The sequence below is a fragment of the Aptenodytes patagonicus genome, chromosome 6, assembly GCF_965638725.1.
Source record: "Aptenodytes patagonicus chromosome 6, bAptPat1.pri.cur, whole genome shotgun sequence".
Classification (NCBI taxonomy): domain Eukaryota; kingdom Metazoa; phylum Chordata; class Aves; order Sphenisciformes; family Spheniscidae; genus Aptenodytes; species Aptenodytes patagonicus.
Window position 1 is genome coordinate 70,418,038 of NC_134954.1, and position 25,219 is coordinate 70,443,256.

The 25,219-nt window shown below is 34.0% G+C and overlaps 1 protein-coding gene across 3 annotated transcripts in view; it reads right to left on the bottom strand.

Annotated features, from left to right (window-relative positions):
- Positions 1 to 25,219, bottom strand: part of LRP1B (LDL receptor related protein 1B) — a 780,133-nt gene that overhangs the window by 163,780 nt on the left and 591,134 nt on the right. For all 3 annotated transcript variants that reach the window (XM_076343117.1, XM_076343116.1, XM_076343115.1), the window contains 3 exons: positions 22,854 to 23,225; positions 6,551 to 6,740; positions 4,927 to 5,131 (listed from right to left, as the gene is read on the bottom strand). In XM_076343117.1, coding sequence (XP_076199232.1) covers positions 4,927 to 5,131; positions 6,551 to 6,740; positions 22,854 to 23,225 — 767 coding nt within the window. The remainder of the gene's footprint in view (positions 1 to 4,926; positions 5,132 to 6,550; positions 6,741 to 22,853; positions 23,226 to 25,219) is intronic.

Consider the following 25,219-nt stretch of genomic DNA (forward strand, 5'->3'; position numbering starts at 1 on the left):
CAGGTTCTTTGCAACTACATGCATAATTACACAATACTTATTTTCAGCATTACAAATGACAATGACAAACTTCATCTAATGTTACATTTATTTCAACCTCCTAGAATTTTGTGGGATCCTGAGGTATTATAAATAATCTTATTCTCCATAGCCTTAGAGATTATTTTTATCTTTTCATTAATTCCTTCTTTCAGTTAATTTCTACCAGGCTACCAACACTGGATGTCAAAATACTTCAGCAAACAGTCCCAAACCAACAGTGTTGGATCTGTGTCAACCAGCTACCTAGCTCAGACGGATTAGAGGATTTTATTGCCATTGGTTAGGGAATCACTTTCATTAGTTTCGATCTCAGCATTACTTTACAGAACTACTTAAAGAAAGCAACTCATCAATGTCAATGGAGTGAACACCCTTGAAAAACAACTAATTAAGCAGGGGGGATATTTCACTCTTCATATTTGTTCTGGACTTTTTCAGACAAATGCTAATGGGAAACATGGACATTTGTAAACTTGAGAAACAAAGATTCTTTTTGATCACATTTGCAAAAGAAAAGAATCAAGAACAGAACATTCCCACTACAACTAATATATTTATACTGCTGAACAAAGAAAATTAAAAAAATCCATCACAACTTCACTTCTAGTACCATTAATTTCCAAGATTATCCACACCATTCTAGCTGCTTTTCAAACACAGAAAGAATGAATTGATTAAAAAGCCTGGAATCTAACAATAAACTATCATAATAGGGGGAATAGGAGAGGCAAAACATGATGAACTTAAATGTCTAGGTGGTAAACTGTGCATGTTGTGCTAACAATATAAATTTTTACTAGCATTTCTTGTTTCACCACTATTATTGCTTCTAGTGCTGTTTAACAAAATCACAAGGAAGCAGTAGAAACTGATGAAATAATTTCTCTATGAAGAGTAGGCTCAATTTTATTTTTTTTCTAGACAACCATCCAAGCTTATTAAAATATCTACCCTCTAGTCAATATTATTTTCCTTCGGGTTAGTTTTCACATCTGATTATTTATTAGTATATAGAGAATACAGCAATGTGATTCTTCAACTCAGGATAACGTTCAGGACCTGCACCTTTTTGTAACTGCTTATGTTCAGATCTTAGTGAGAATCTTTTCTAAGACTTTTTAGCACATTCTGATTTTAATGGGGTTAGACATTCTACGTTTCTAATTGTTAGTATTTTGCATGATTTATCTCTGATCTGGCTACCTTGGCCAATCGCACTCCTATCCTGCTTTAGTGAGTTATTCAGCCACATCTTGAGATAACGTTGATGTCATCATGAATACCTTCCAAGAATTGACCAAAATTGCTCTCCTGTCTCAATCTTACTTGTACCACAAGTAAATATAATGATACGTCTGAGAAGTAATTTTAGATGTCAATCATGAAGTCAAGTTTTTCATAAATGCACAGCCAAACCTTTAACTTCCATTTCTGCATTTAGTAGTTTGAAGAACAGATCTGATAAAATGTTACTGAGGATAACAGAAGTTGAACACCATCTTCAGAACTTGTTTAATTGCTTAAATACAGAATTCCAACAGAATAAAAACATATAGTCTAGATATTGAAAGTTGTAATTACCGGAACGTTGCAATTACACGAAGGTTATAATTACTGGAGACACCTCTAAAACCATAGTGATTTTAACAATCGCACCTGGAGGCCCACAAAACCATAACTGAGACCAAAACATTCCAACCTGCATGTTAGAAAATAACTAGACTTCTGTTTACAGGACATTAACTATATTTCTAGATTCTTGACACATAAAATGTTACAGAATACTCAACACTGAAGAAGAAAAGGAAAAAATCAAAATAGCTCACAATTTATTGGAAAATAAGTCCAAAACATAAAATCAGCTTTATTTGGTGTTGGCTCAGTCTCTGCGTTCATGAACAAAATGTTATAATTAAAACACTAAGCAGCTAAAACCAGCTGTGGCCACAATATTAACTCCAACTAAGGACAGGAGCAAAAACAGAAGAAAAAGGGGAAGGGATTGTGAAAAAAACAATTGCCATTTTTGTTTTAAACAGGAAGATCTGACAGAGCAGAACAAGAACTGTTTAAAAAGACCCTGCATATCTTCCAAGTGATAAAAAGGAACAAAAGCAACAACAAAATTTTTCCAAACTTAAAAGAATACTCCAGCAACCAAATACTAGTATTAAAATATCAGCTTAACACAAAATCAATAAACTCTTACAATCCACTTAAAATAGTCAATTCAATACTGCTAAATTATTTTCTACTCGTTCATTGGACTAGATTATTGTGGTGAGTGGAATGAAGAAAGAAGATGCTACCCTGAAAGAAAATTCATTACATTACGTTAGCATTTCTTGTTCTACTAGACAATTTCTGCCTTTGTTGACCTAACAGAAACTAGAAAGCAACGAAGCAGAGATAGCGAGGAAAAGGGTAAGCTGGTTAAACTGTTTTTGAGGGGTGGCTGATGGCAGGACATTTCAGAAACACCCTAAAGAATCTCAGATCACCAGAATGTCGGAATGATTATTACTTGTATTATCCTAATGTTACAGAAACCAGAGATCTCATCAAGCTGGACATATGAATGAAGAAAAACAACTGCCCTGGAAATATTATTTCACCAGATCAATAATACAATTTCATGGTTGGATTCTGGCATTCTTGCATCAGTAAGAATGCATCTATGTGGTGATGAGCAACTCTGCTGAAGCACTCCTAGTGAGGCCAGTACAGTTTAACTGCAGATTTGAATGAAGCAGCCTGGTGATTTTTTTTCTGGTACGACAATCCCCATCTAACTAGTGCAGGAGAAGTGCCTTCAGAACCCAGGAAACACACACAACTCTGTTTCAAGGCTCATAGCATGTGAGAACTCAGACCAGTATTTTCGACAACAGAGTTAGCCGATTCTCCCAAAACAGGTATTGGTGTAGGCCAACCGATAGTAGTATAGCTTTGTATAGGTAACGCCCTAGAGCTCCCAAAAAGACTTCGGAAGAGCATGCTGGACTCTGCTTACTGCTTTCAGGAGCTTTTTTTGTTTACTGTAATGGGGAAGGAGAGTTAAAATGACAGAAAGCCAAACGAACAGACGATATACTAGGAAAGTTAGAAGTTTCAGTGTTCAGTGGCTGAGAAAATTGAATGACCAGTTTTGTCTTGCTGATGCAAACTGAAAGCCAGAGGTCTGCAAAAAGGTGGGATTTTAGTAATGGTTTCTGCAACTAAGTTGCATCGTCTCCCATTTCATGTTTGTGATGCGTATTTTGTTCTACCCTGTGTGTAGACAAAGTTAAACTGTTTCCACATAACCTACTAATTACCTTGGACTTAACTGACAGCATATTCAAAATCTTAAGTAAAACAGGATCAGGAAAGTAAAACTAAACATGATAGCAAAATGGAAAAGAAACAGCAGTACAAGACAGATGTATACATCAGAAAGTGGAAATGCAGCCAAAATGAAGAGGAAAAAAAAAATAATTCTAACTGAAAAAAACGTAAGAAAATAATTTAAGAATCCCTGTTGAACTAGAAGAGGAACAAAATAATATGCAATTTAGAAAGAGGTATTTTCTAAGAAGACAACCGAAGAAAGCATAGAAGATAAAGGAAATTATTTTAAAAATTATTTACTACTGATGATCTAAATGAGATATTTTTCTCTTTTCCCTAACAAATGTGACAAAAATAGTAGTGACATAGACAAATAACTTAGTAGATAGAGATGGTAATGTATTTAAGCAAAGCAAATCACTGCAATAAAATGGCACGTATATAAGGATTTATGTACATCTTTAAGCTCCAGGAACTTAAGAATAAGTGTCTCAATTTGCAATAAACTTTCAGGCAAACACAATGAAGTATTACCACAAGATCCTACTCGTGAAAGAAATAAAAGTTGCATGTGTCTCTTAAATAGGCATTTTTAATTGACCAATGAACCTTACTTCAAGACAAGAGTTTGTCATTTGCAATTATAATAATGTAGATGAATATATCCCATGATGGAATAACATCTCCTGGATAAGATTTCAGAAAAACATGTAATTCTCATTTAAGATGTAAGCAGATTTCAAAGCTTTTATATAGTATATGAAGGATTTTTTTTTACATTAATAGATATGAAAGTGAGCTGATGTACCAAACATTATCTTGTAGAGCTGGGAATTGAAAAATATAAGCCAGAACATGCCCTTCATTTATTTTATCATGCAGTTTAGGAGCTACAAAATCCCTGAAAGGAGACTTCATGAAATATGAGAAATGTAGAGCTAAACAAGCCACAAAATCGTGAGCACAGATCAACTGCCTTCAGCATATTCCAAGCAAAAGGTCTGCTTGAGCTGAAATTAATAGAGCACTCAAGGACCAAAATATATTATGATAAAAGAGTAATGGAGTGCGGTTGAATATATCTGAAAAAGGATAGTTAGAAAAAAATAAAGATTTGTAGAGTAACACTTAAGCATTACACAAAAGAAATTCTAGTGCATTCAGAAAAATTTGGCACTTGGAAGGAAAAGTGTAATCATCCTATGTAAAGCAGAACGTTTCTCTACCTCTTCTGCTGAAGTTAGTTCTACATTTTTTTCAAGCTGATACAGATCATTTAGGACAGTGATGCTTCAGGCTCAATACCAATGCAAACAGATTTTGTGGTAAGGGTCCGCATCTCCAGAAGGACATCCAGAAACTGGAATGTGTTGAGTAAACAGAGCATTACTTTTAGTTCAGAAGTGTTTTCAGTTTTAAATCTAATATACAACTAATATTAGGAGAAGCTTAGGCAACTAAAGATCTTTCTGTAACATTTTCATTTTAAAGGTGCTAACAAATGCAAACAAGCAGATCTACAAGGAATATGTTTGGGATTTTTGTTTTACTTACATATCTTTGTGATCCATCATATTCACACCTCTCAATTTTTCCCAAGCTGCCATCTGAAAAGTAAAGTTTCTCCGCCCTATGATCAATGGTAAGTCCATTTGGTGTCAGAATATCTGTACTAATGATAACCTGTGCGTTTTTGCCTGAGAGGGTAGATCTCATGATGCTTGGGAGCTGCTCATTCCAGTTAGTCCAAAACATTAAGCTGTATTAAAATCAAAATAACAAACAAAACCATAAGATACATTTTATAATTTAATTCTCTAAGAAACGAGCAACAGAAAAAACATATGCCTTCAGAGACAATTATGAATGGCATCAATAAGAAATTGTGATAATCAATGGTGAATAAGAAAATGTGATAGCCAACATCCTATAAATTATAGCAGTTTCCTAGTTCATTAACTTGGATTCGAGTACAGATTTTTTTCTCTTCACAGGTCTGTTGAATTCTGATCATGTTTTTATACTAATATATCATTACAATACAAACTTAATTCTGCTAATGTGTGTATTAGTAATTTCTAACAGTGAAATTAATCTGCAGCTTTTCCCATATGAGAACTGGTATGCAGAAGGTTGATAATGGGGAATCAAGTGACCTTAATATGCTCTACAGGAAGCACAACCGGCCCCTTGCTACTGTTAAACAGCGGTGGACAAAATGTTATGGAACGAGCTGTGGATGTAATTTATACACTGATCAGAACCTGCCAATCCTCTCACTGCAATCTCCATCAGTATTTAGTTGGGTTTTTTATGATACCTAGGTAAATCGTGTTTTACAATACAGCATAAACTCTTAATTTGCATAAACTGTACATGAAGTCACACATGGAAATAACCTCCTTGACTACCCATGCAACATCATACGTTCAGCTATCACAAATGAAAAATAGAACATAATAAGGCAGAAATGTAGCCTCGCCTCCTCAAAGGGGAGACAGTTACAAGAAGCAGAAAAAGCAGGTTGCCTTTCTTCCAGAATTCACAGAGAAGACTGAAGTAACTCAAATATTTAAGACACTTATTAGCAAGAGGCTGAAGTAGAAATACAAACCCTCCTATTATCGTACTAGGAAACACAATCTTCTTGAGAGTGGCAGGAAGGGAACTAAATTAAACTTCTTTCTAGGATGTTGTCCGCAAGCACCGTAAATGTTCATCTCTTGTTATATAAATTTATACAACACTGATCTCTGTGATAAACACATGGGCCTATCAATTTGCCACCCAAGAAACTCAGATTCCATTCTGTAAATGCTTAAATTAATTTTGTTTTTATTTAAGCAATGAGAGTAACGTCTGACAAAAGAAATCAGTAAAATGATCGCTCTTGATAATTTGCATTTAACTCACTTTTCTTAAAACCAGCTTGAACTTTTTAACATCCCATGAAAATGTAATGATTATTTGATCTGAAACATAAAAACATATAAAATGTTGTCTCTTAATTCTGCGATTGCTTTAAAAAAATTAATACTAACATTTGTCTCCTAAATCAAGGAATCTACTTAACCTTCATAGGGTTCAGCAGTATTAGTTGACTGTGAATAAAGAAATGCTGCTGTATCCTTGACATTAGGCAAAAATTAAAATCTGGTAAGAAAGATATAATACATACTTTTGACATTCGTCTAGAGCTAACACGTGTGGATGATCATCTTCGGACATTGTTATTACTGCTTCCCGGTTGAAAGCTCCTCGACGTCTCTGGTCAACGGTGTGTCTTGTGATTGAGGATGTGGTTGAACTGGTCCAATAGAGAGTGTCCCAAGCTCTATGATAAGCAAGTCCCTCCACTGACCCAACATCTGGAAGATATGGTTACAGACAGAGCAAATAAAAACTCCTTCTAACAAGATGTTTGGTTTTTTTTCCTCGAAGTTGATCCTGCAGAATCACTGAGTGGAGCTATTTCAGCCTATTGACTCTGTCAATTCTTTTACCGTTTCACCTGTTTATTTTTTTTACTGGAATCAAAGTCTTATTATTTTTTCATAAATTTAAATGAAAAACCATAGAGAGCAAGATCACTATGAATATCCCTGTACTATATTTGTCAATTCTAACACTCATTAAATTAGTATTTTTACTACAGTGTCCCCAGATAATACATTAGAAATAATAAGCATTTATTCAAGACAGCAATAATTTAGTCACAACTTCAAACATCATTTAAGCCAAGTCTTGGGCATGTTTTCACTAATTGTATTATTTAACATTATCTTTCAATGTATTTTCTAACACAGATACACATTACATTAATAAGGATCAAAGTGTCCTGTTGTTATTAACTGTATAGGCTTTTTTTAAACACCTGAAAAATACTGAAAAAAGACCAACTCTGAAGGTCTCAGCATCAATATATTGTTTTAATAAGCCACAATACCACATTCTTTCATTCTACATAAGAAACTGCGAGCTAAAACAAAAGCAAATATTAATAAGCAGCTAAAGCACATATTTAACATCCAGAAAAGATAAATTGTATCTGATTCCAATATATAAAAGTGACAGACTGTGAGAAATAGGAGTAATTATTTCCTACCATTATTTTTGAATTACTACAGAAAAGTACGTTGATTACTTCACTTATTATTTTGTTAGAAACAAATAATTTTAGACCAGAAGGTTCATGCAGCTTATTAATGAGCTACAGAGGGCAAAAATCTAGAAATATAACAAGGATTACATTACGCTGGTTATTACAATTTACATTCCGCTTGCTGGAAGATGTAATTTTTACCATGCAATTCATATACACGGAACAGAAATTCCCAAAATAAGTTTGATCACACTGAAAGTGCCAACACTAAATCAAAACTTTGAGGCAAATAAATCAAAACTATGAGACAAATAATTATTTATCAGTTTTTTACATTTCTCTTTCTAAAGCATTTGGAGATCTGACTACATTTTCATGACATGTCTGTAGAGAAGTTTCAATGACTTGTCTTAAAGAAGAATAGAAAAATAAATTAGGCGACACTCCTTAAATGGAGGTAAATATATGTAAAATGGGTTTTCCTACTTATGAAGGAGAATTTATGAAAAAAGATGTGTTCAGTTCACTTAGAAGTAACTCAAAAAAGTGACTGAGTTTAACTTAAAAAATGGCATTGAAGGCAACTTGAAAATTACAAAAAAAAATCTTCTGACCATTGCAAAGATGACTCTTTAGATAAGAATTCTGGTTTTCAAAAGATGAATGTGTTACAAGTATTCTTTCTTTAAATGCAATATTTAATTGCCTTATTAGTTTATTTTGAATTTTAAGCATCAAAAACATATTGAGATATAGCGAAGGTTTTATTTTTTGTTTCAGAAATCACCAACTGAAATCAAAGATAAGCAGTTCTTTCAAACGTCATGACAGAGATGTGCAAACACCTACTGAAGTATTTTAAAACCAGTTAGAACATGCCTGAACGCAGGCTTATTATCAACTCTGGTTTATGCCGTTTCTGGGTATGTCTGTTTATGCGATGAACTGCGAAAGTCAGTTGCTTCATTCTCGGGTCTTGCACCCCTGAGCCCCCACACCACATGCGTGTTACTTTATACCAGGGCAACCTTCTGGAATGAAACAACTAATTGTTGTAATGTAATGTTGAGATGTAAACCAGGTATTCTTCTGGCAAAAATTTGCTGCTCTTTCTGAAAAAATGCTCTTTTGGGAGTATAAACAAGACCACATCAGGTTTTGTTCCTTTTGCCTACAGAGACCTCCCAACCACTAAAATCTCTACACCTCAAACACACCTTAACTTTCTCCCACCATGCTTCAGGACATGCAAAAAATATCCTTAATCGTAACATCAAAATATCACTCTTAGGACTGACATACAGCCAGCAGACAATTTTAGGCAGCAAGAGCCAGAAGAAAGCCTAAAAAATAATGATAATATCTCAGAGCCAGAGAAACACAACATAGGATTTTTAAAGGAAACCTGGAATGCCCAAATCATTCTAGAGGCACCAGGCCAAGCACTGAACACATGAACCGCTCTGCTCCCTGTTCTGGGCCCAGAGATCGCTCCCAGGGGCATAAATCTGTACAGTTTAGATACGGGTTCTGATATACTTCTTGGTCACTTCTTGCAAATCTTCCACTAACTGTGAAATTAAAAGAAAACTTAGTAAGTGTGATAAATATTAAAATAAAGAGCCAGGAATACAATTCTAACTTAATCTACTAATTTCCATTAAAATTATATGCTGAATCCCAATTTACCACTGCTTACAGTTCTCTAAACTAAATACGCTCTTAGATATAATTCGGACAATGCTCTTAGATATATGGTTTAACTCTTAGGTTCCCTGTGTGGAGTCAGGAGTTGGTCTTGATGATCCTCATGGGTCCCTTCCAACTCTGGATATTCTGGGATTCTATTAAAAAATTACAGAAGATGTATTGACATTTTCTGACCAATTCTGCACTTTATTTGTAATGAACAAACCATCAGACCATTTATTGCACTATTTTTGCCTTTCATATCTGTGAATGTCAAGTGTTTCCTCATCTTCATTATGGAAGTTTTTATAAAAATGAAATCAAGTCTTTGTCTTGTGGTTAAAGATATAGCCCTTAGGAGGTGAGGATTTAACTAAGATTTGCTGCAAATCATGCTCTTCATTTGAAAGATGACTATTAGGAAAAAAAAAAATTAATTTCCCTCATGTAACCTCTTGAATTCCTTTCAATTTTAGCTTTGTTTCTTGTCTGAATCTGTCAAGAAATTTGAAAGCAAACTGTTTATAGAACACAGCCTAAAACTCTTCTGTAGTAGACAAAAGGCAAAGATGTTGTTCCTGCCACAGCTAGATGTGATGAACTAGAACAACTAGAATGATGAAAGTGCTCTTCAAATACAAGACGTGTAAGTTTAGTTGTAATTTCTATACTTAAGAGAAGAACTCCATTTTTCTACAGGAATGAAAGTATAGCTTCACATTCTTAAACTGGACCAACACATCATACTGCAACTCCATATCAAGGTCTGTAAATGGTGACAGAAGAAGGTTTAATTCAACATTGCTATTTATAAAATGGTAATTTCTAAATGTTTAGAAAACAAAGTAATGGAAAGTTATGCCATATATGGAGACAAAGAAACATTTAGCATACAGATTAAAAATGCATCTTCTTCTTGTTTTAATAAATTATCTAAAATGTGGAGTTTTGTAAAACCTTGCCATATATACATATGTTCTGAGTGGAACAGAACTAAAACAAAGCAATTGATAAAACATTTTATTTAAAAGAGAACAGCAGCAACAACTTTAAAAGAAAATAAAGAAGCTAAGATAAAAAAAACAAACCAAAAAATGCCTATCTTAATGGGAATTTCAAAGATTAAGACTGTGACTGAAAAAAAAATAAATCTGAAAATAACCCAGCCTGTGGATGATGATGGTTTCATAGACACCACAAACACAAAAATTCAGAGTAAAAAAATATGCCTTTCTTAAAAAAAATAAATAATAATAAAAAAATCATTCAGAGGAATTCAATTGCCTTGATGTAAGACAAGAAAAAAAGTCAGTGGTATAAGACCTAGAGAGTAGGTGCTAAAGTGATCCAAGATCTAGATAAATTCTTATAATGGAAAAATGCAACTAACTTTGTTCTTAGTAGCATGTAGTATGAGCTGGACGAAGTACACTACTCAGGCAAATCTTCATTATAATAAGTTATCAGTGCTAATACAATATTTTTGGTTAGTTTATATTGTTTCTAGGTTAAAATAGACTTTTTCTTTTAGAGGTTAGCCAAGAATCCCAAAATTCATATAAATCCTTTTATCAATGATAAAGCAGGTGCCAACTGAGGACAGAAACGGACCTAGAAATGGTCGTCTAGCCACTTCCAGGTGGTTCCTTAAAACTAAAACCTTCTAGCGACTTCATATTGCCAAAGACAAGACACTGGAGAAGACTCCAAAGCAACTGCATTCTACTGTTACATCATTACCAGTTTGCATTATTTTATATTTACTTATTTCATACTTCCTTAAGGAATATGCTAGAGCACTTTTTTTTTTTAAGTTGATTTCTCATTAGATATTCAGTTACATTAAAATATATCAGAAATATGTACTCATCCTATCTGGTGCTACAATTGGGGGATTCAGTCCCCAAATCTACTGACAGGATGAAAACTAGCAATTTGTTTACTCTCAGCTTCATATTTTCACAGCATCCTATAATATTCTGAATTAGTAAAGCATAAAGAAACTGGAAATGAAAAGAAACACATTTGTTTCACTGACATATTGAATTAAAACACTGATAGCATTAGATGCCTACAGCACTGATTAAATTTATTCTAGCCATGAAGCAACAGTTTATGATTTTCACATGAATAGCATACTTAAATGAAAGGAACATTAATACAATATGATATTAATATACAAATACTCACATTATTCACCTGCCACTGACATTCTGAATTAAATCAGTAATGGGGTGTATAACTGATTAAATATCTACACAAGAGAATGCAACAGCTTATGATTTACAAAGGCAATGGTAGAGTGATCACATCATTACGTTGCCAAATGCTATCTATCACTTTTACTGAACTTAACGAAGATGGATTGCATCCCACAGATGAGATGCAGCCTATAAATATTGTCATGCTGATCTTCATCTGACTTTCCCAGGGAACAGACAAGCAACAAATCAATAACTGAAAAACTCAGATTAGAGCTCCCTCATTATTGCAAACACAAAATAAAAATACAAGAAGTTATAAAGTTTATATTATCCAATAGTTGTTGCCACTGACTTCTGGTTATGTATATACTATTTCTCAGTTTCATAGATTTTTATCTCCTATCTTCTACTTTTAAAATTCTCTAGAAAGTTTACAGTCAAAACTTTTCCAGTTGCATCAGTTCAACTACCTTTTTCCTTTAATTTCATATTCTTACAAACTCCTTTTCTTTAGCAAAGTTGTAAAGCAAGAACAACTGTCAACATCATAATTTTTTTTTAATACTGAAAAGCCATCAAAGTAATAAAATTGAGCATAAACAGCACTTCGATATCAGAACCCTGGAGAAGGCTTTAATGTTCAGTACTTAACATTAAACACCCGCTTGATCTTTATTCATTCTCTGAATTGGCTTTCACAATTTACCTTTCAGAATACAGCCTGTCAATTGTTATACCAGACTGGTCACAGGAGATGATACTGCTTTCTGTCAATCTGTTTGTGTAAGTTTGTGGTGATAGATAACAGGTGGTCACCATTTGATCTGAGGTGAAAAGAATGCCTCACAAGCCATAAAGTACCTGAAGAAAAGGGTTTATAGTTCACACATCTAACTGACTGCACAATCAGAACTTTAAATAATTCTCTACCCTTCTACTTTGCTCTTCAAGGAGCCATAAAGCAGAAAGTCTTTCTGCTGAACAAAAATTCTAGGACAATAATAAGTTGTAATAAAAAAAAAAAGCAAGATGAGTTCTATTTGTCTCAAAAATTAGAGGCTGATTTAATTTCTTAATTGCTTCTGTCAGTCACATGTAAAAAGGGCCATCATATATTCTAACAGAAATATTAAATATCAAATATGGCATAAACAACTCTGAACTGTAATAACCAATTATTTCATTGTCCTATTTAGCCTAAGAATATTATTTTATTTTACAGCACAAGTAAAGTTTGCTAAAATTGTATCATAAATCAGCAAACATCTGTATCATTTTTCTGTATCTCCAAAATATAAAACCATGCTATATGCTATTACACAATAAAGATTATTAAATGTAGTAAGATAGTATAAACAAAGGCTTTGGGTTCTTCAAGGGAACAACTAGCTTAAGGTCAAGACACCATAAACATCTCCATGGGTGTAACCTTATTGTTTCTTCAAACTTACTGCGGTAGCCAGTACTGGAGAGAATGAACATTTGTAGGGAATAATCTAGAGGGAAATAAAATCATTTTAGAATCTAGAAAAAAAACCAAACACACACTTTTGTTTTTGTAGAAAGCATAATACTGAAATCTCACATCTTCCAAAACATTTGGTGTCTTCCTAATGGCAATTAAAAATTCAGTCTATGTGCAAATAAAAATGAAAACACAAACACTGGATAATTGCTCAAGAAACACTTCTAATACATTCAGCAAAAAGAAACCAGCAGGTAAATCTCTTTCTGGATTTACAACATTGCTTTAGTCTATGTCATTGAAAATATATAAATCATTGTATGTAAACTGTATCTGTGAACTAAGTTCAGTGTGAAGGAAAGACAGGCAGATGCCTAAGTAGTAGGATATTTATAGTTCACCAGTGAACTTATGAAAGTCTATACAAAACACTTGATGAGACTATTCAGTGTAGAAAACATCAACATTTGGCATGAAAAAGACCATGATCCTAACCTGTAGTTGATTACTTTAATCATACTTATATGAACTAACCAGCCAGCTGAATAGTATATGATAGATGGATGATATTTCTGCGCAATGAAGTGCATTAGATATTGTTTCAATGTACTAGTGGTACCACACTGGTAAAGCCCAGTTTGGAGCTAGACGAGGCATGTCTGCACCTTTGGGCAAAGCTGGACCTTTGAGAGCAGGTGACCTATCAACACTTGGTGAATCCCTGCACGCTCACTAATACGAGGTTATAACTTATGGAGTGTCGATGATGTAAACAGGACAGATATACCAGAAGGAAAAGCTGATCCTGAAAGGATCAATCAGCAAGTTGTACAGTGTTTCTGGAACATTTTGTTTGTTTGTTTTTAATTTCATTATGAAGACTGACAGAAATGTTATTCACTCTTACAAACATATTCAGTTATTCAGGCAGAGCTCTGTAAAAGTTTTATGCCAAGAAAGAGATAATTAATAGCAGCATTTCAAATTTTAGATTATTTGATTTTTTTTTTTTTTTTTTTTTGGTCCCCTATCAGCACTGGTGGTTTTTCTACATTTCAGTATATAGTTCAGATTACTTCTGGATCAAACGGATGAGCTCAGAAACTCACAATGAGAGAACAGAAACAACGCCACTAAGTTCTTGTTCATTTTTACCTGAATATACATGGAACAAGTAATCAACTCTTCAAAATGAGGAAAAAAGTGACTTTGAAAACAGTAAGCTTGTTCCAGAACTATGCTTATATATGCATAAATGCTGGGTTTCTTTTTGGCTCCTGGTTAACAGCATTTAAAAAACACACTAGTCAAGCCACAGTAGATAGTATCATCATAATTTGACATGATAATCAGCTTTTAAAAACCAAGTCTGGTTTATGTTACTAAATACAACAATTACGTATTTAATTCTATGTCTACATTCTTGTGAACCATAATATTTCTTCAAAGAATGATTTAGCACTTTTATCATGAGGGAAAAAATAACCAACAAATTTTATGAGGAAATCTATATCTACCTCCAGTTATCTTTTTTCCCCAACACTGGATATAGCCCTTCCATAGCTGTTCCCTGACAGCTCACTGAAGAAAACCATACCAACAGAAATGTAAATCTGCAATATTCTGTCCTCTACTATCCTAGACGTAACTTACTCCTTGATTAGGTTTAAGGAGTGTCTTGGGGTCAGTGGGGAACAGTGTAACGAAGGAATAATGATACATCATATAATTAAGGAAATATAGGGAACTCAACAAATGAGAAAAACAATAGTATTTTGTATAACTGTAAACTGTAACCCTCCCAGTAAACTGTAACCCTCCCAGTATAGTTCAAAATATCATTACTAGTTAGCAAGTGTTATAATCTCGTAAATTCAAAAGTATCCATGTAAAAGAGGCTTTAAAAGCAGAAAGACTTTTAGAATGGAAAGCTAACATAGAGAGATGGAAGTGTTTCATTAAGTCTTAAAAAAATCTGAACAATTGTCATGGAAGAAATGTTTTTCCTAATTACAAGAGCCCACATTATCTTTTTATGCCTTACAGTAGACTCAAAAAAAAAATTACTACTCAGCCTTACCACCTTTAAATCAATAAAAATTACCATTACCATTAGAGCGCCTACCCTAAGACTAAATAAGTCTTCTAATGAATACATGTAATCACACATTTTTCTTGTTATTGTTGAAGTAAAACCAAACAGTATAGAGATATTAGAAACATTAATGGCAGAATAGCCTAATAACCTATTAATAGTTGCTGGATCACATTACTCTTTAGAAGAAAACAAAGGAGAAATGTGAAGAGATTTTCCTCTGTATAGCTTTTTCCTGACAATTCACCAAATATAGTTTTGCATTTTATGCAACTAAGCCACAGCTGCTGATGTAAAAATTTACATCAGCAAATATTTACATCAATAAAAATTTAAGGGCACGTGGAAAGTTGAAGCAGTCACAAACAATATTAATTTTTCGTGAATAATCTCAAGTTTAATAGGCAGAAGCACCTTTCCTCAATACTGAGCTTGGGAATGCTCGGGACATACTGAACTGAAAGGTCAGTGTATGTCAGCTCCCGTCATGAATACATTTCGGAGTTTCAAACCAGGAACAGCGAAACAAAGCATGAAATGTGCAGAAATACATTTTTCTAGAATAACAACTGCTTAATATAAAGTTAGTAAACTTCATCCACCTATAGTAACAGTTATTTACTGAACAGCTCATAAACTTCACCCATTAATCATAATATTCAGCCACATCCAGAAACAAAATATAGTGATAAACCAGACACTTTGGTTTTCACTCACAAGGCAGCAGTTGTAATGGTAAGTTTTAGTTTTTACTACTTAAATGTCCTAGACTTAACAATAGCCTCTGACTTTCCCTCCTTTAAAAAGTGAAAATCACTGGACCTATATTCCAACATATACAATTATAATGAATCCATTTCATTTATGAAATGAAAAGCAACAATATTAATGTATTTATTTTTAACAGAATAAAAAATTCTTTCCTGGAGAGGAAAGCTCCAAAACTAAAGGGACCTCATACAATGTACCAAATTTAATGCTAAGAGAAATGGGAACATAAATGCCTTTTAGACAGTTAAATTGGACCCATTTAGTTAGAAAGAATAGTAGCACACATTGGAACACCTTTAAAAGATTCAGACTGTAAAAAGCCTCACAATACATCACAGGATGTGACACTTCATGTTAGCAGTGAAAAGATTTTTGCCTTCTGTAGACACTAGCGCCTGAAGTTCAAACCAGAAGAAGCGGGTTTTTTTTCACATAACGCTTACTTTTGTGCTGTGAAAGACGTTACATTGGCAAAATGTCTCAGTGCCATTGTTTACACAGTTAGGAAAAAAAACAGCTCATTGAGAGTATCTCATCTTAATACTTTTCCCTCTTTCTCATTTGCTTTCTTTTGCCTTTCCTCCCCCTTTTTTTCCTCTCCTCTCTTTTCTTTAGTTTCTAACTTCTTCATGGCTCTTCTTTCTAGTGTTGTACCACTACATTAAACCTACTTGAACGCTGCACTGTTTTTCTACAGATATACTGAGGCAGGCTTTGGTTAATGAATATATTACCTCAAACTTCTACCTATGATAAAAAAAAGGATTCTCCACTATTAGCTTAGAAACTGAGACTTGGTTTAAAAAAAAAAAGCCCTTCTTGCATAAAAATAAGCTTTGAAACAAATTAGGAAAACCAAAAGCAGTCTCCAGAAATGCTATGAGGCAGCTTCTTGTTTCCCACTGCAAATCAGTCATCAACTACCATGTCATCCACTGTCTAAAGCTAATCTTAATTTGCATTTTTACTGGGATGGAAGATAGCTCACACAGATGGTTTAAGATGGTCTTCTCTCTGTTCTCGGTTGATAGAAATTTTAGACTTTTTCAGAGCTGCTGATCCACAATGTCATGTTCACCAGGGAAGGAAGAAGGAAAACAGACGCTCCTCTGGCACTCTGCTTCTAGTCAGGCAGAGAAGGAAGGATGTCGAAGTAAAGAAGAGAAGTTTAGCAGATGGTTTGCGGATTAGGGTTTAATCTTGGATATTATGGAAGAAAAAAAAACATTAGTTTATCCCATCCAATATAATGTATTTTTTGCTTAATGGGACAATCCACAGTGGTAATCATCTTATGCATAATAGGAAACAAAAAGTTTAGCATACTGGTCTTCATGATTTTAATTTAATTAAGGTTCTCATTAGTTGTTTGCTCCATTAAAACCACAAAGAATCTACTTTGTGAATAATATACTATCTTTCACTGACTTTCTCTGGGTCAAACTGAGACCTTTAATTCCATGTAGAAGAAATCTCTATTCAGATCATAACATCATTAAAAATAAAGTCATAGAATCATAGAATAGAATAGTTTGGGTTGGACGGGACCTCTAAAGGTCATCTAGTCCAACCCCCCTGCCCTGGGCAGGGACATCTTCAACTACATCAGGCTGCTCACAGCCCCCTCCAACCTCACCTGGAATGTTTCCAGGGATGGGGCATCCACCACCTCTCTGGGCAACCTGGGCCAGGGTTTCACCACCCTCAGCGTAACAAATTTCTTCCTTCTATCTAGTCTGAATCTACCCCTCTTTAGTTTCAAGCCATTCCCCCTTGGCCTGTCGCAACAGGCCCTACTCAAAAGTTTGCTGCCAGTTTTTTAGAAGCCCCCTTGAAGTACTGACAGGCTGCAAGAAGGTCTCCCCGAAGCCTTCTCTTCTCTAGGCTGAACAACCCCAACTCTCTCAGCCTTTCTTCATAGGAAGGTCAACTTGCCATTCATCAGTTGACAAAACAAACAACAGTCAATGTGAGATGAGATGTGGTATGAGAGGGGATAAGCATATAATATTAAAAATCTCATATATCAAATAGATGCTTGCTTCTCTTCAAAAATTTTCATTTTCAGTCATTTCAATCTACTTTAAAATTACTTGCAGATGGAAGATAGGTCTACTTAGATCTATAAAGATTTATAGTACTTCATATATGTTTATCAGAGTGCCTTTGAAATGGCTTCCAGTTTGAATACTACAGAAACTGATTCAGAAGTTTGAAATAATAGTGTTCTGTCTAGAAGTGATTAACAACAAAGAAATGATTAACGACAAAGAAAATAAGAGTAAATTTCTCCCCTGGGCTCCCTCTGAGAGGAGAATGGACCCTGTTGTTCCAAACGAAACTGATAACCTGTGGCAATTCTGAACAGGTCAAAAATCAAAAATTTGATTTCCAAATACCTCCTTACATAACTCTGTGCCTTTAACTGCTACTGATTTCTGTTCTTTCTTTCTGTATACTGCTCCATTACCTCAATTTAACCTAGGTTTTCAGTAACAGATTCTCCCAGAGAGACCGGCAACAGAAGGTCTACTTCTGATAAGGCTGAACAGAAGTTGTAAAGGTTATTCAGAGATGGCCACCCCAATATATTGATTTAAACTCAGTGTCACTTCCATGTAAATGTTACCTTTTCTACCTCCTTTTGTATTTAATGCCTTCTTTCAATTTTCTACAAAGCCTACAGTCCATCGGGGGCTAAAATTAAATGAAAAACAACTTCCAAAGTGTATGTAATCTCTCTGGATCTTGTCTAGAATACCAAGTTAGGATTTAACTTGTCGAGGCACTGGTTCTCACACTCTAAAGCTCCAGAAAGCTTATGTGAAATGAAAAACTACTCCTTTTTACAGAGTGAACCCAGCACGATTCTGGAAGAAAAGAGAGAGAGAGAGAGAGAGAGAGAGAGAGAGAGAGAGAGAGAGTGTCTCTCTCATGAATTTTCCAAATAGAATCCCTGTGACTGTTTTCTTTTACAAAGAACCACCATTGACAATGAGAAATAGGAACGTCATCAAGGTTCTCAAACATTTTGCCTTAACAGGTTCATGAAGCTTTTACAACACAACAGGACACAAAAGTACACATATGTATAGCTAGCTTAGGCTACAGGTTAGAAGCAGAAGCAGTCTAACCTGTGTAAAGTGAACTGCAAGGCTGACCTTTACAAATAAAAAGTGGAAAGTTAAAAAGAAATTAGCAAGTAGGTGAGACCACACAGGAAGTACCTACTCACTCCTTCATAGTCATACTTCTCAAAGTGTGTACTTAAAGCAAGAATGACAATAAAATACAACCTCTTACATTCTTTTTGGAAGGAAAGACTGAGATCAAAACACATGATATAGATGGCAGTCATGTCACAACATATTTAAAATAGGTATTGCTGCATCGATAAGTGAATTTTAAAAACGTCTGCAGACTGAACTGTACATGATGCTATAGCAATAATATCATGAGCGATACTGAATGAGTAGATACTTCATCACCTAAAAGAATATTTGTGGGAAATCGCAGCCAAGAACAAGGTAAATTTTTAAAAATTGGCAATCAAGAAAGGTTAACCCCATAAAGTTACTTATAAAAATATGAAAGAAAAAGTCCCTACTGACTGACCGAAGGAAATAATGCTCATTTTGTCAGTAGAATTCATAAGAATTCAGAGACAAGAAGGAATCCATTCCAAAAACCTATGCTGCACAAAAAATAAAGGTGTTAGGGTATGGCATACTATGCACATGCTACACTGGTTTTTTGTTGTTGTTATTGTCTCTTCCTGCTGAAGACCGAACCCTATCAGGTACTGGGTTCTCGGTGAGTTTTGAATCTGTTTTCAGTGAACTGGAACAAGTTAGATAAAGTTGTTTATATGCTGTAAATCTACTTTCCCTGAGACGAAAATGTGTTGGCTAATGGGTTGTTTATGAGTTGCAAATCTGTTCAGTGAGGTGAAAATTTGTCAGATAATGGGTTGTTTATGAATTCTAAATCAATATTCACTGAGTCGGAACTATGTTAGATAATAGCTTGCGTATGGGTTGTAAATCTGTTTTCAGAGAACTGGAAACATGTTAGATAATGGGTTGTTTCTGGGTAGTAAATCTGTTCTCAGTGAGCTAAAAACATATTAGATAATGGGTTGCTTCCAGAGTTGTAAATCTCTTTTAGTGAACTGGAAACCTGTTTAATAAAGGGCTCTTTATATATCTTAACTCTGTTTTTAGTGTGCAGAAAAGTTGAATAATGTGTTAGATTTGAGTGGCATATCTGATTTCAGTGAGGTAGAAATCCATCAGCTAATGGATTCTTTATGAGCAGATCTACATTCAGTGAACTAAAAATCTGGGACAATAGTATCTTGTATATAACGTACTCTATTTTCACTATCTGAGTCAAATACTGAGTAAAGGTTTGCATGATTTGTAGACTTCAACTTAATGAGGTAGAAAGGGGTTGTAGCATTGTTAGAACCACATTAAGTATTTCCAATGTGGTTTTGAATCTTTTCCTAATAAAGTAAAGCTTGCTACAGATGCGTACTAATAATTTTGGAGGAAAAAGATAGCAAAATGAATGCCAAAGATGTTATTTTTTAATCCTGAAATGAAACATTACTACTAAAATCTCTCAGCTGGATTCCATTTAATAATTTCTGTGTAATCACATATAGTTCACATGGAAATCAGAAAATTTTAGACTTTTACGTCTTCCAGTGAATGGAATCACTGGTGTCAACTAGTCCCCGTCCTACTACTGCTTTTTCCTTTATAGGTATCACTGTTGGTCAAATATTTCCACTATATCAAGCAGCCTCATGAACTGTTTCCTGTTTACAGTGAGAGAAAATCATGTGCAGACTGTGGAAAGGAAGGATATGTAGTACAAAAATACCAGTTTAAAATGAATGACTCAACAAAAAGAAAAGGGATTTAAAACACAGGAAGGAGAACAATAAACTAACATATACTAGGATGTGATATCCCTTCTCATTTACAGTGAAAAAAAAACAACTGAAGCGTTTCTAGAAAACAAACACCATTGTTCACAAACGCATCCCAAGCATAAAGAGTATATTTTTTGCAAGGATAGAAAATTTCATCTGACATTCAATTATTCAGAGTGCTGACTCTGCTAATGAAAAATGAAATCGGGCATATTAAGATTACAAGTAGAAACACTTCCTACAATTTCTTAAAAGTATAATTCTCAACTATGCTTTATGGAATATCTTTAGCTCTCATACAACAACCTATTATAAAGTAATGAGAAATACTTTATTGTTCTTTTAAAAAAACAATTTGTATCTGCATTGGTGCTTCACCAGTATCTCTTTCTCCTCTTTGTCTGTCTTAAACGTAAAAATTTCCAGTGGCTTTTCATGTAATATTTTTAATATCTTCCTACAAAACCAGGGTTAAAATAGTGCTTTTATGTCACCACTTCACATTTCTGCGAGCTGTTTGTGTCTCTTGTACAGCTGACATCAACTCTGAAGCCCTAGGTTTTAATGCTTTCCTGGGAGTAATGAGAACATCCTGACAACATTGCTTAGTTTGTCTTTACCATATCTTAATACAGATATCATTAATTCCTCTAAAATATGCACACATAAAGTAAAAATGGCCTTGTATTATATTCGGAAAATGCTTTTCCATTCATTAGTGTCAACAGTTTTCATGACCACGAATACCTTCCCAGAACCACACGGCAGAGGGACATAATGATACAATTATGCAATGTTAGTTGTAGAATAATATTTAGTCAGTTTGCAGCTGTTTAACTTCTTTCTTTTCTAAAAATATTTCCATTAATATCCAACAGCAATGGGCGATCACATCAAATGTACTTCCATTTTTCCTAATTGCTTTCTTTGGTCTTGTTATTAAACTGTTTGACCCAAACAAATAGCTAAATGTAGCAATGCCATAGGCTACACAATGTACGACATTCAGATGAGAATTATCCACAACATAAGGAGCAAAAACTATACAACACTTCAGACATTTTGGAAAACGGTTACCAAAATGAACTGCAGCCTCCAAAAAAACCAGACAGTACTCAAAAATGACAAGGAAGAAAAGAAACGCAGTAAATATATGCATCTGATAACTGACTACAGGTGAATGAGGTTTATTGCATATTTTAGAACAATTAAATTGTAACAGAAATGAAAGACAGCAGACTTTTTAGAATTTAGACTTTTGTAGCATGGATTTTTGGATGTTTAGCATTAAAGATATATTTCTTACACATCCGCATTCAGATTTTCCTTGAATTCTAATTTTACCATGGCAAACCATGATAACTTTTTACATACACCTTGTATGAAAGTTACGTTAGACTTTGTTGATAAAGATTTCAGTGCCAGATCCTCATGAGATTTTACTGAGGCCTCAGCTGCAAAATATATTTTGTGGTTCTCTGTCTTGTCCTGAAGACTTTGGCGATGATATCGGCGTCAATTCCTTGATAGCAGTGTCAGGCTTCAAGTATTCAGAGGCTAAAAAAATGTCAAGTTTCATACAAGTCCTCCTGCTAGTGTGGTGAATGAAGGCATAGTAAACATGCAAAGTTACTGAGTAAGCCCCTGCTAAAAGCAGACAATTTTGTAGGTTGGAATTTGCCTGCGATTATCACTGAGCACAAGTCACTTTTCTTGGGCTCACTACAAGAAAGGTGAGTCAACTGGACACACTGACCAGGGTCCTAGTATTTTATACTGAGGAATGGCTATGTCAGTGGAGGTATCTTACAGTACTTCACCCCCACTACACAGAAAAATAAACAACCAAGAGGTTCATGGGGTAAGGGGACTTCTTTCATTTCCAGGCATTACACAATGAGGTTTTGTTTCAACGGTAAAGCTCCTTAAAATCACAGTAATACAAATTAAGCATCGTCATTATCACTTCTGTTTTCTAGTAATATGCTTCACACATCATAAGATTGTTATGAAATAAATTATTTTGAAGTTGTAATTCTAAAGATAATGTTTAAATGTATCTATAGGGATAAATTACAATAATTGTGTTACATAAGTATGGTAAAACTTTATTGACATTTTTTACTCTATAAAGTCAAGTGATTATCAACTTTTCACTTAATAAAGTTTATTGAAATAAAATATGTATTTTGGGAAATAATTTTTTTACTTACTTTCAATTAGCACTTTTCTGCCAGCCCAGTTGTCTTTAATAACTTGTATATTTCCAAAGTGTGCGTCACTGAAGAATATGCGATTCGTACCTCTTCCTTTCAGACTGTAGTCAAAAGCAAGAGCTATCACATTTTTGAAGTAATCTGGATTTTCATATGGCCTTACTGGTGAATTTAAGTTGGTTTCATCTGAAAGATGTATACTTTTTAATATTGTCCTTCCTGAGTACAACAGGTAACCTTCGTGTCTCAGGCAAGTAATTCCATCTTCTGCAAGATAGCCATGTGCACAAGCACATGTTCTCTGTGCATTTCCCCGATAAAGGCAAAGTTGATGACATCCACCATTATTCTTGGCACAAACGTTAGTACCTGTAAAAGAAGGGGGAAAAAAAAAAAAAAAAAAAAATCTATCTTTTATAATATTACACAGCTAACAAATCAAAACGTAATTTTATGTATTCTAAGAATTCTTCTCTTAAAACTGTTTCTGCAATATTCACAAGTAAAACAAAGGCCAAAATAGTAAAGAACGTAACTAACCACAACCTAAAGACAATTTTAAAGGATACAATTAATCAGCAAATATAATTAATGTCCTTTCTAATTCACAAGAGTATATATTTTATTAATAGAAAACATCAAAATGGGTTATTCCTCCATAATCAGCTGAAGACTTAGAGACTGTTTCAAGTGCTTTGAAAAAAAATTTTTTTTTTTAAAACACCTGTTACTGGCAAAAAGTCAAATTTAGATACCACCAGAATACAGTACTGCTTTTAGACAATTTCTATCAAAATGAAAACATATATATTGACAGGTACAAAACTGTGTCAATCCAGTTCCCTGTTTTTAATAAAGACATTTCCTAACGTTTTGGTCTAATTTCCATTAAAACCTGACTTCAAAAACTTACTCCCTGACAAATGCATACCATTAAGAAATCATTGTCAAATTAGTAACTTCAATGACTTAAACTACACTTGTTACAAGCAATATTTAAAATTACAGTAATTGTCAATAATTAGGAGCTATTTTCCTTTGTCTTTTTTGGACAATGTATGAATTACTATTACAGTTTAGATAATTTAGTTTCTGTTTCTGACAGCACTTTCCATGTAACAACTCAGCTCTTTCAATATAGTCATTTTCCCATTTCTGAAAATTTTCCACATAGTGAAGGAGAAGAAAACATTTTAAATAGACTGTTTTCAGGTAGAAAACCATAGTAATTGTTGGGGAATATGTAGTGTCTGAAAGTACTGTTGATTGTATTTTCTAACTTCTACATTTCAACCTGAAGATACTTTTAAGAAAAAATAATGGGGGATGAGAGTTAACTTGCTCTTCAAATTAGAAATGTTGAATTTCGTGTTCCTAGGCAAAGTTACACGAGACATATTCCTCTATAGTTATGTAATTACATTTTTACATTTGGTTTGCTTTAAAGCTTCTTTTAGAGTTTTATTAGGCTAGAAAAGTTAATATCTGTTTGGAAGGATGAGAGGTTGAGAAAGGAAAATATATGAAAAAGATACTCAAGCTACTAAAATCTCTCTTTGAAACTTCAATGCTTCCACAATTCACCAGCTGTAAATATCTTTTAAAATGGCCGATTCTGAAATTAGTGTAGTTAGGACATATCCTTGCACACACGTAAAATAGCACTGAAGGATAGGAATCTGCTTGCGAATAGCACTGCAGGACTGGCTCATCAGAAAGGGTAAAACAGGTGTTTGAAAAAAAGCATTAATCACAATCAGCACAGGTTGTTGTTTTGTTTTTTGGGGTTCTTTTCTGTTTTGTTTGGGGGTTTTGTTTGTTTGTTTTAATAATAGAAGGTCAGGAAGCTAGTTAATTACTTTTTTTTTTTAGATAGCATTAACTACCTCTAGATCAATGAACTTAAAAAAAATATATATAATAGTGTGATATAGAAAAACATTCCAAAAACATTTTTCACCTGTTTTTTCCCTTTTGTCCTCCTGGCTCACTGACAGCCCCTCCCAAAGACATTAACCATTTGTACCCTAGTAAAATTTGAAAAATGTATTAAAAAAAATCATTCAGTTATGTTTTTCAAACTAACATCAAAAGATTTTTAGCCTCAGTAACCGTTTCTCTTATTCTTAATGCGATCAAGTCTTTAAAGCTATCAATAAAGATCATTACATGTAAAGAAGCATTTTTTTTTATCCAATTGTTCTATTTTCCTAAGACTATAATATAAAGCAGCCCTTCCAAGCAAGCAGACATTAACTATTTCTAGCCTAGTTAAAAGAAACGATAAATTTTTGTGTGGATTTTATTTTTTTCCACAAAATATGATGCCCACAGTACTCTGAAATTACATGCAGAAATTCATA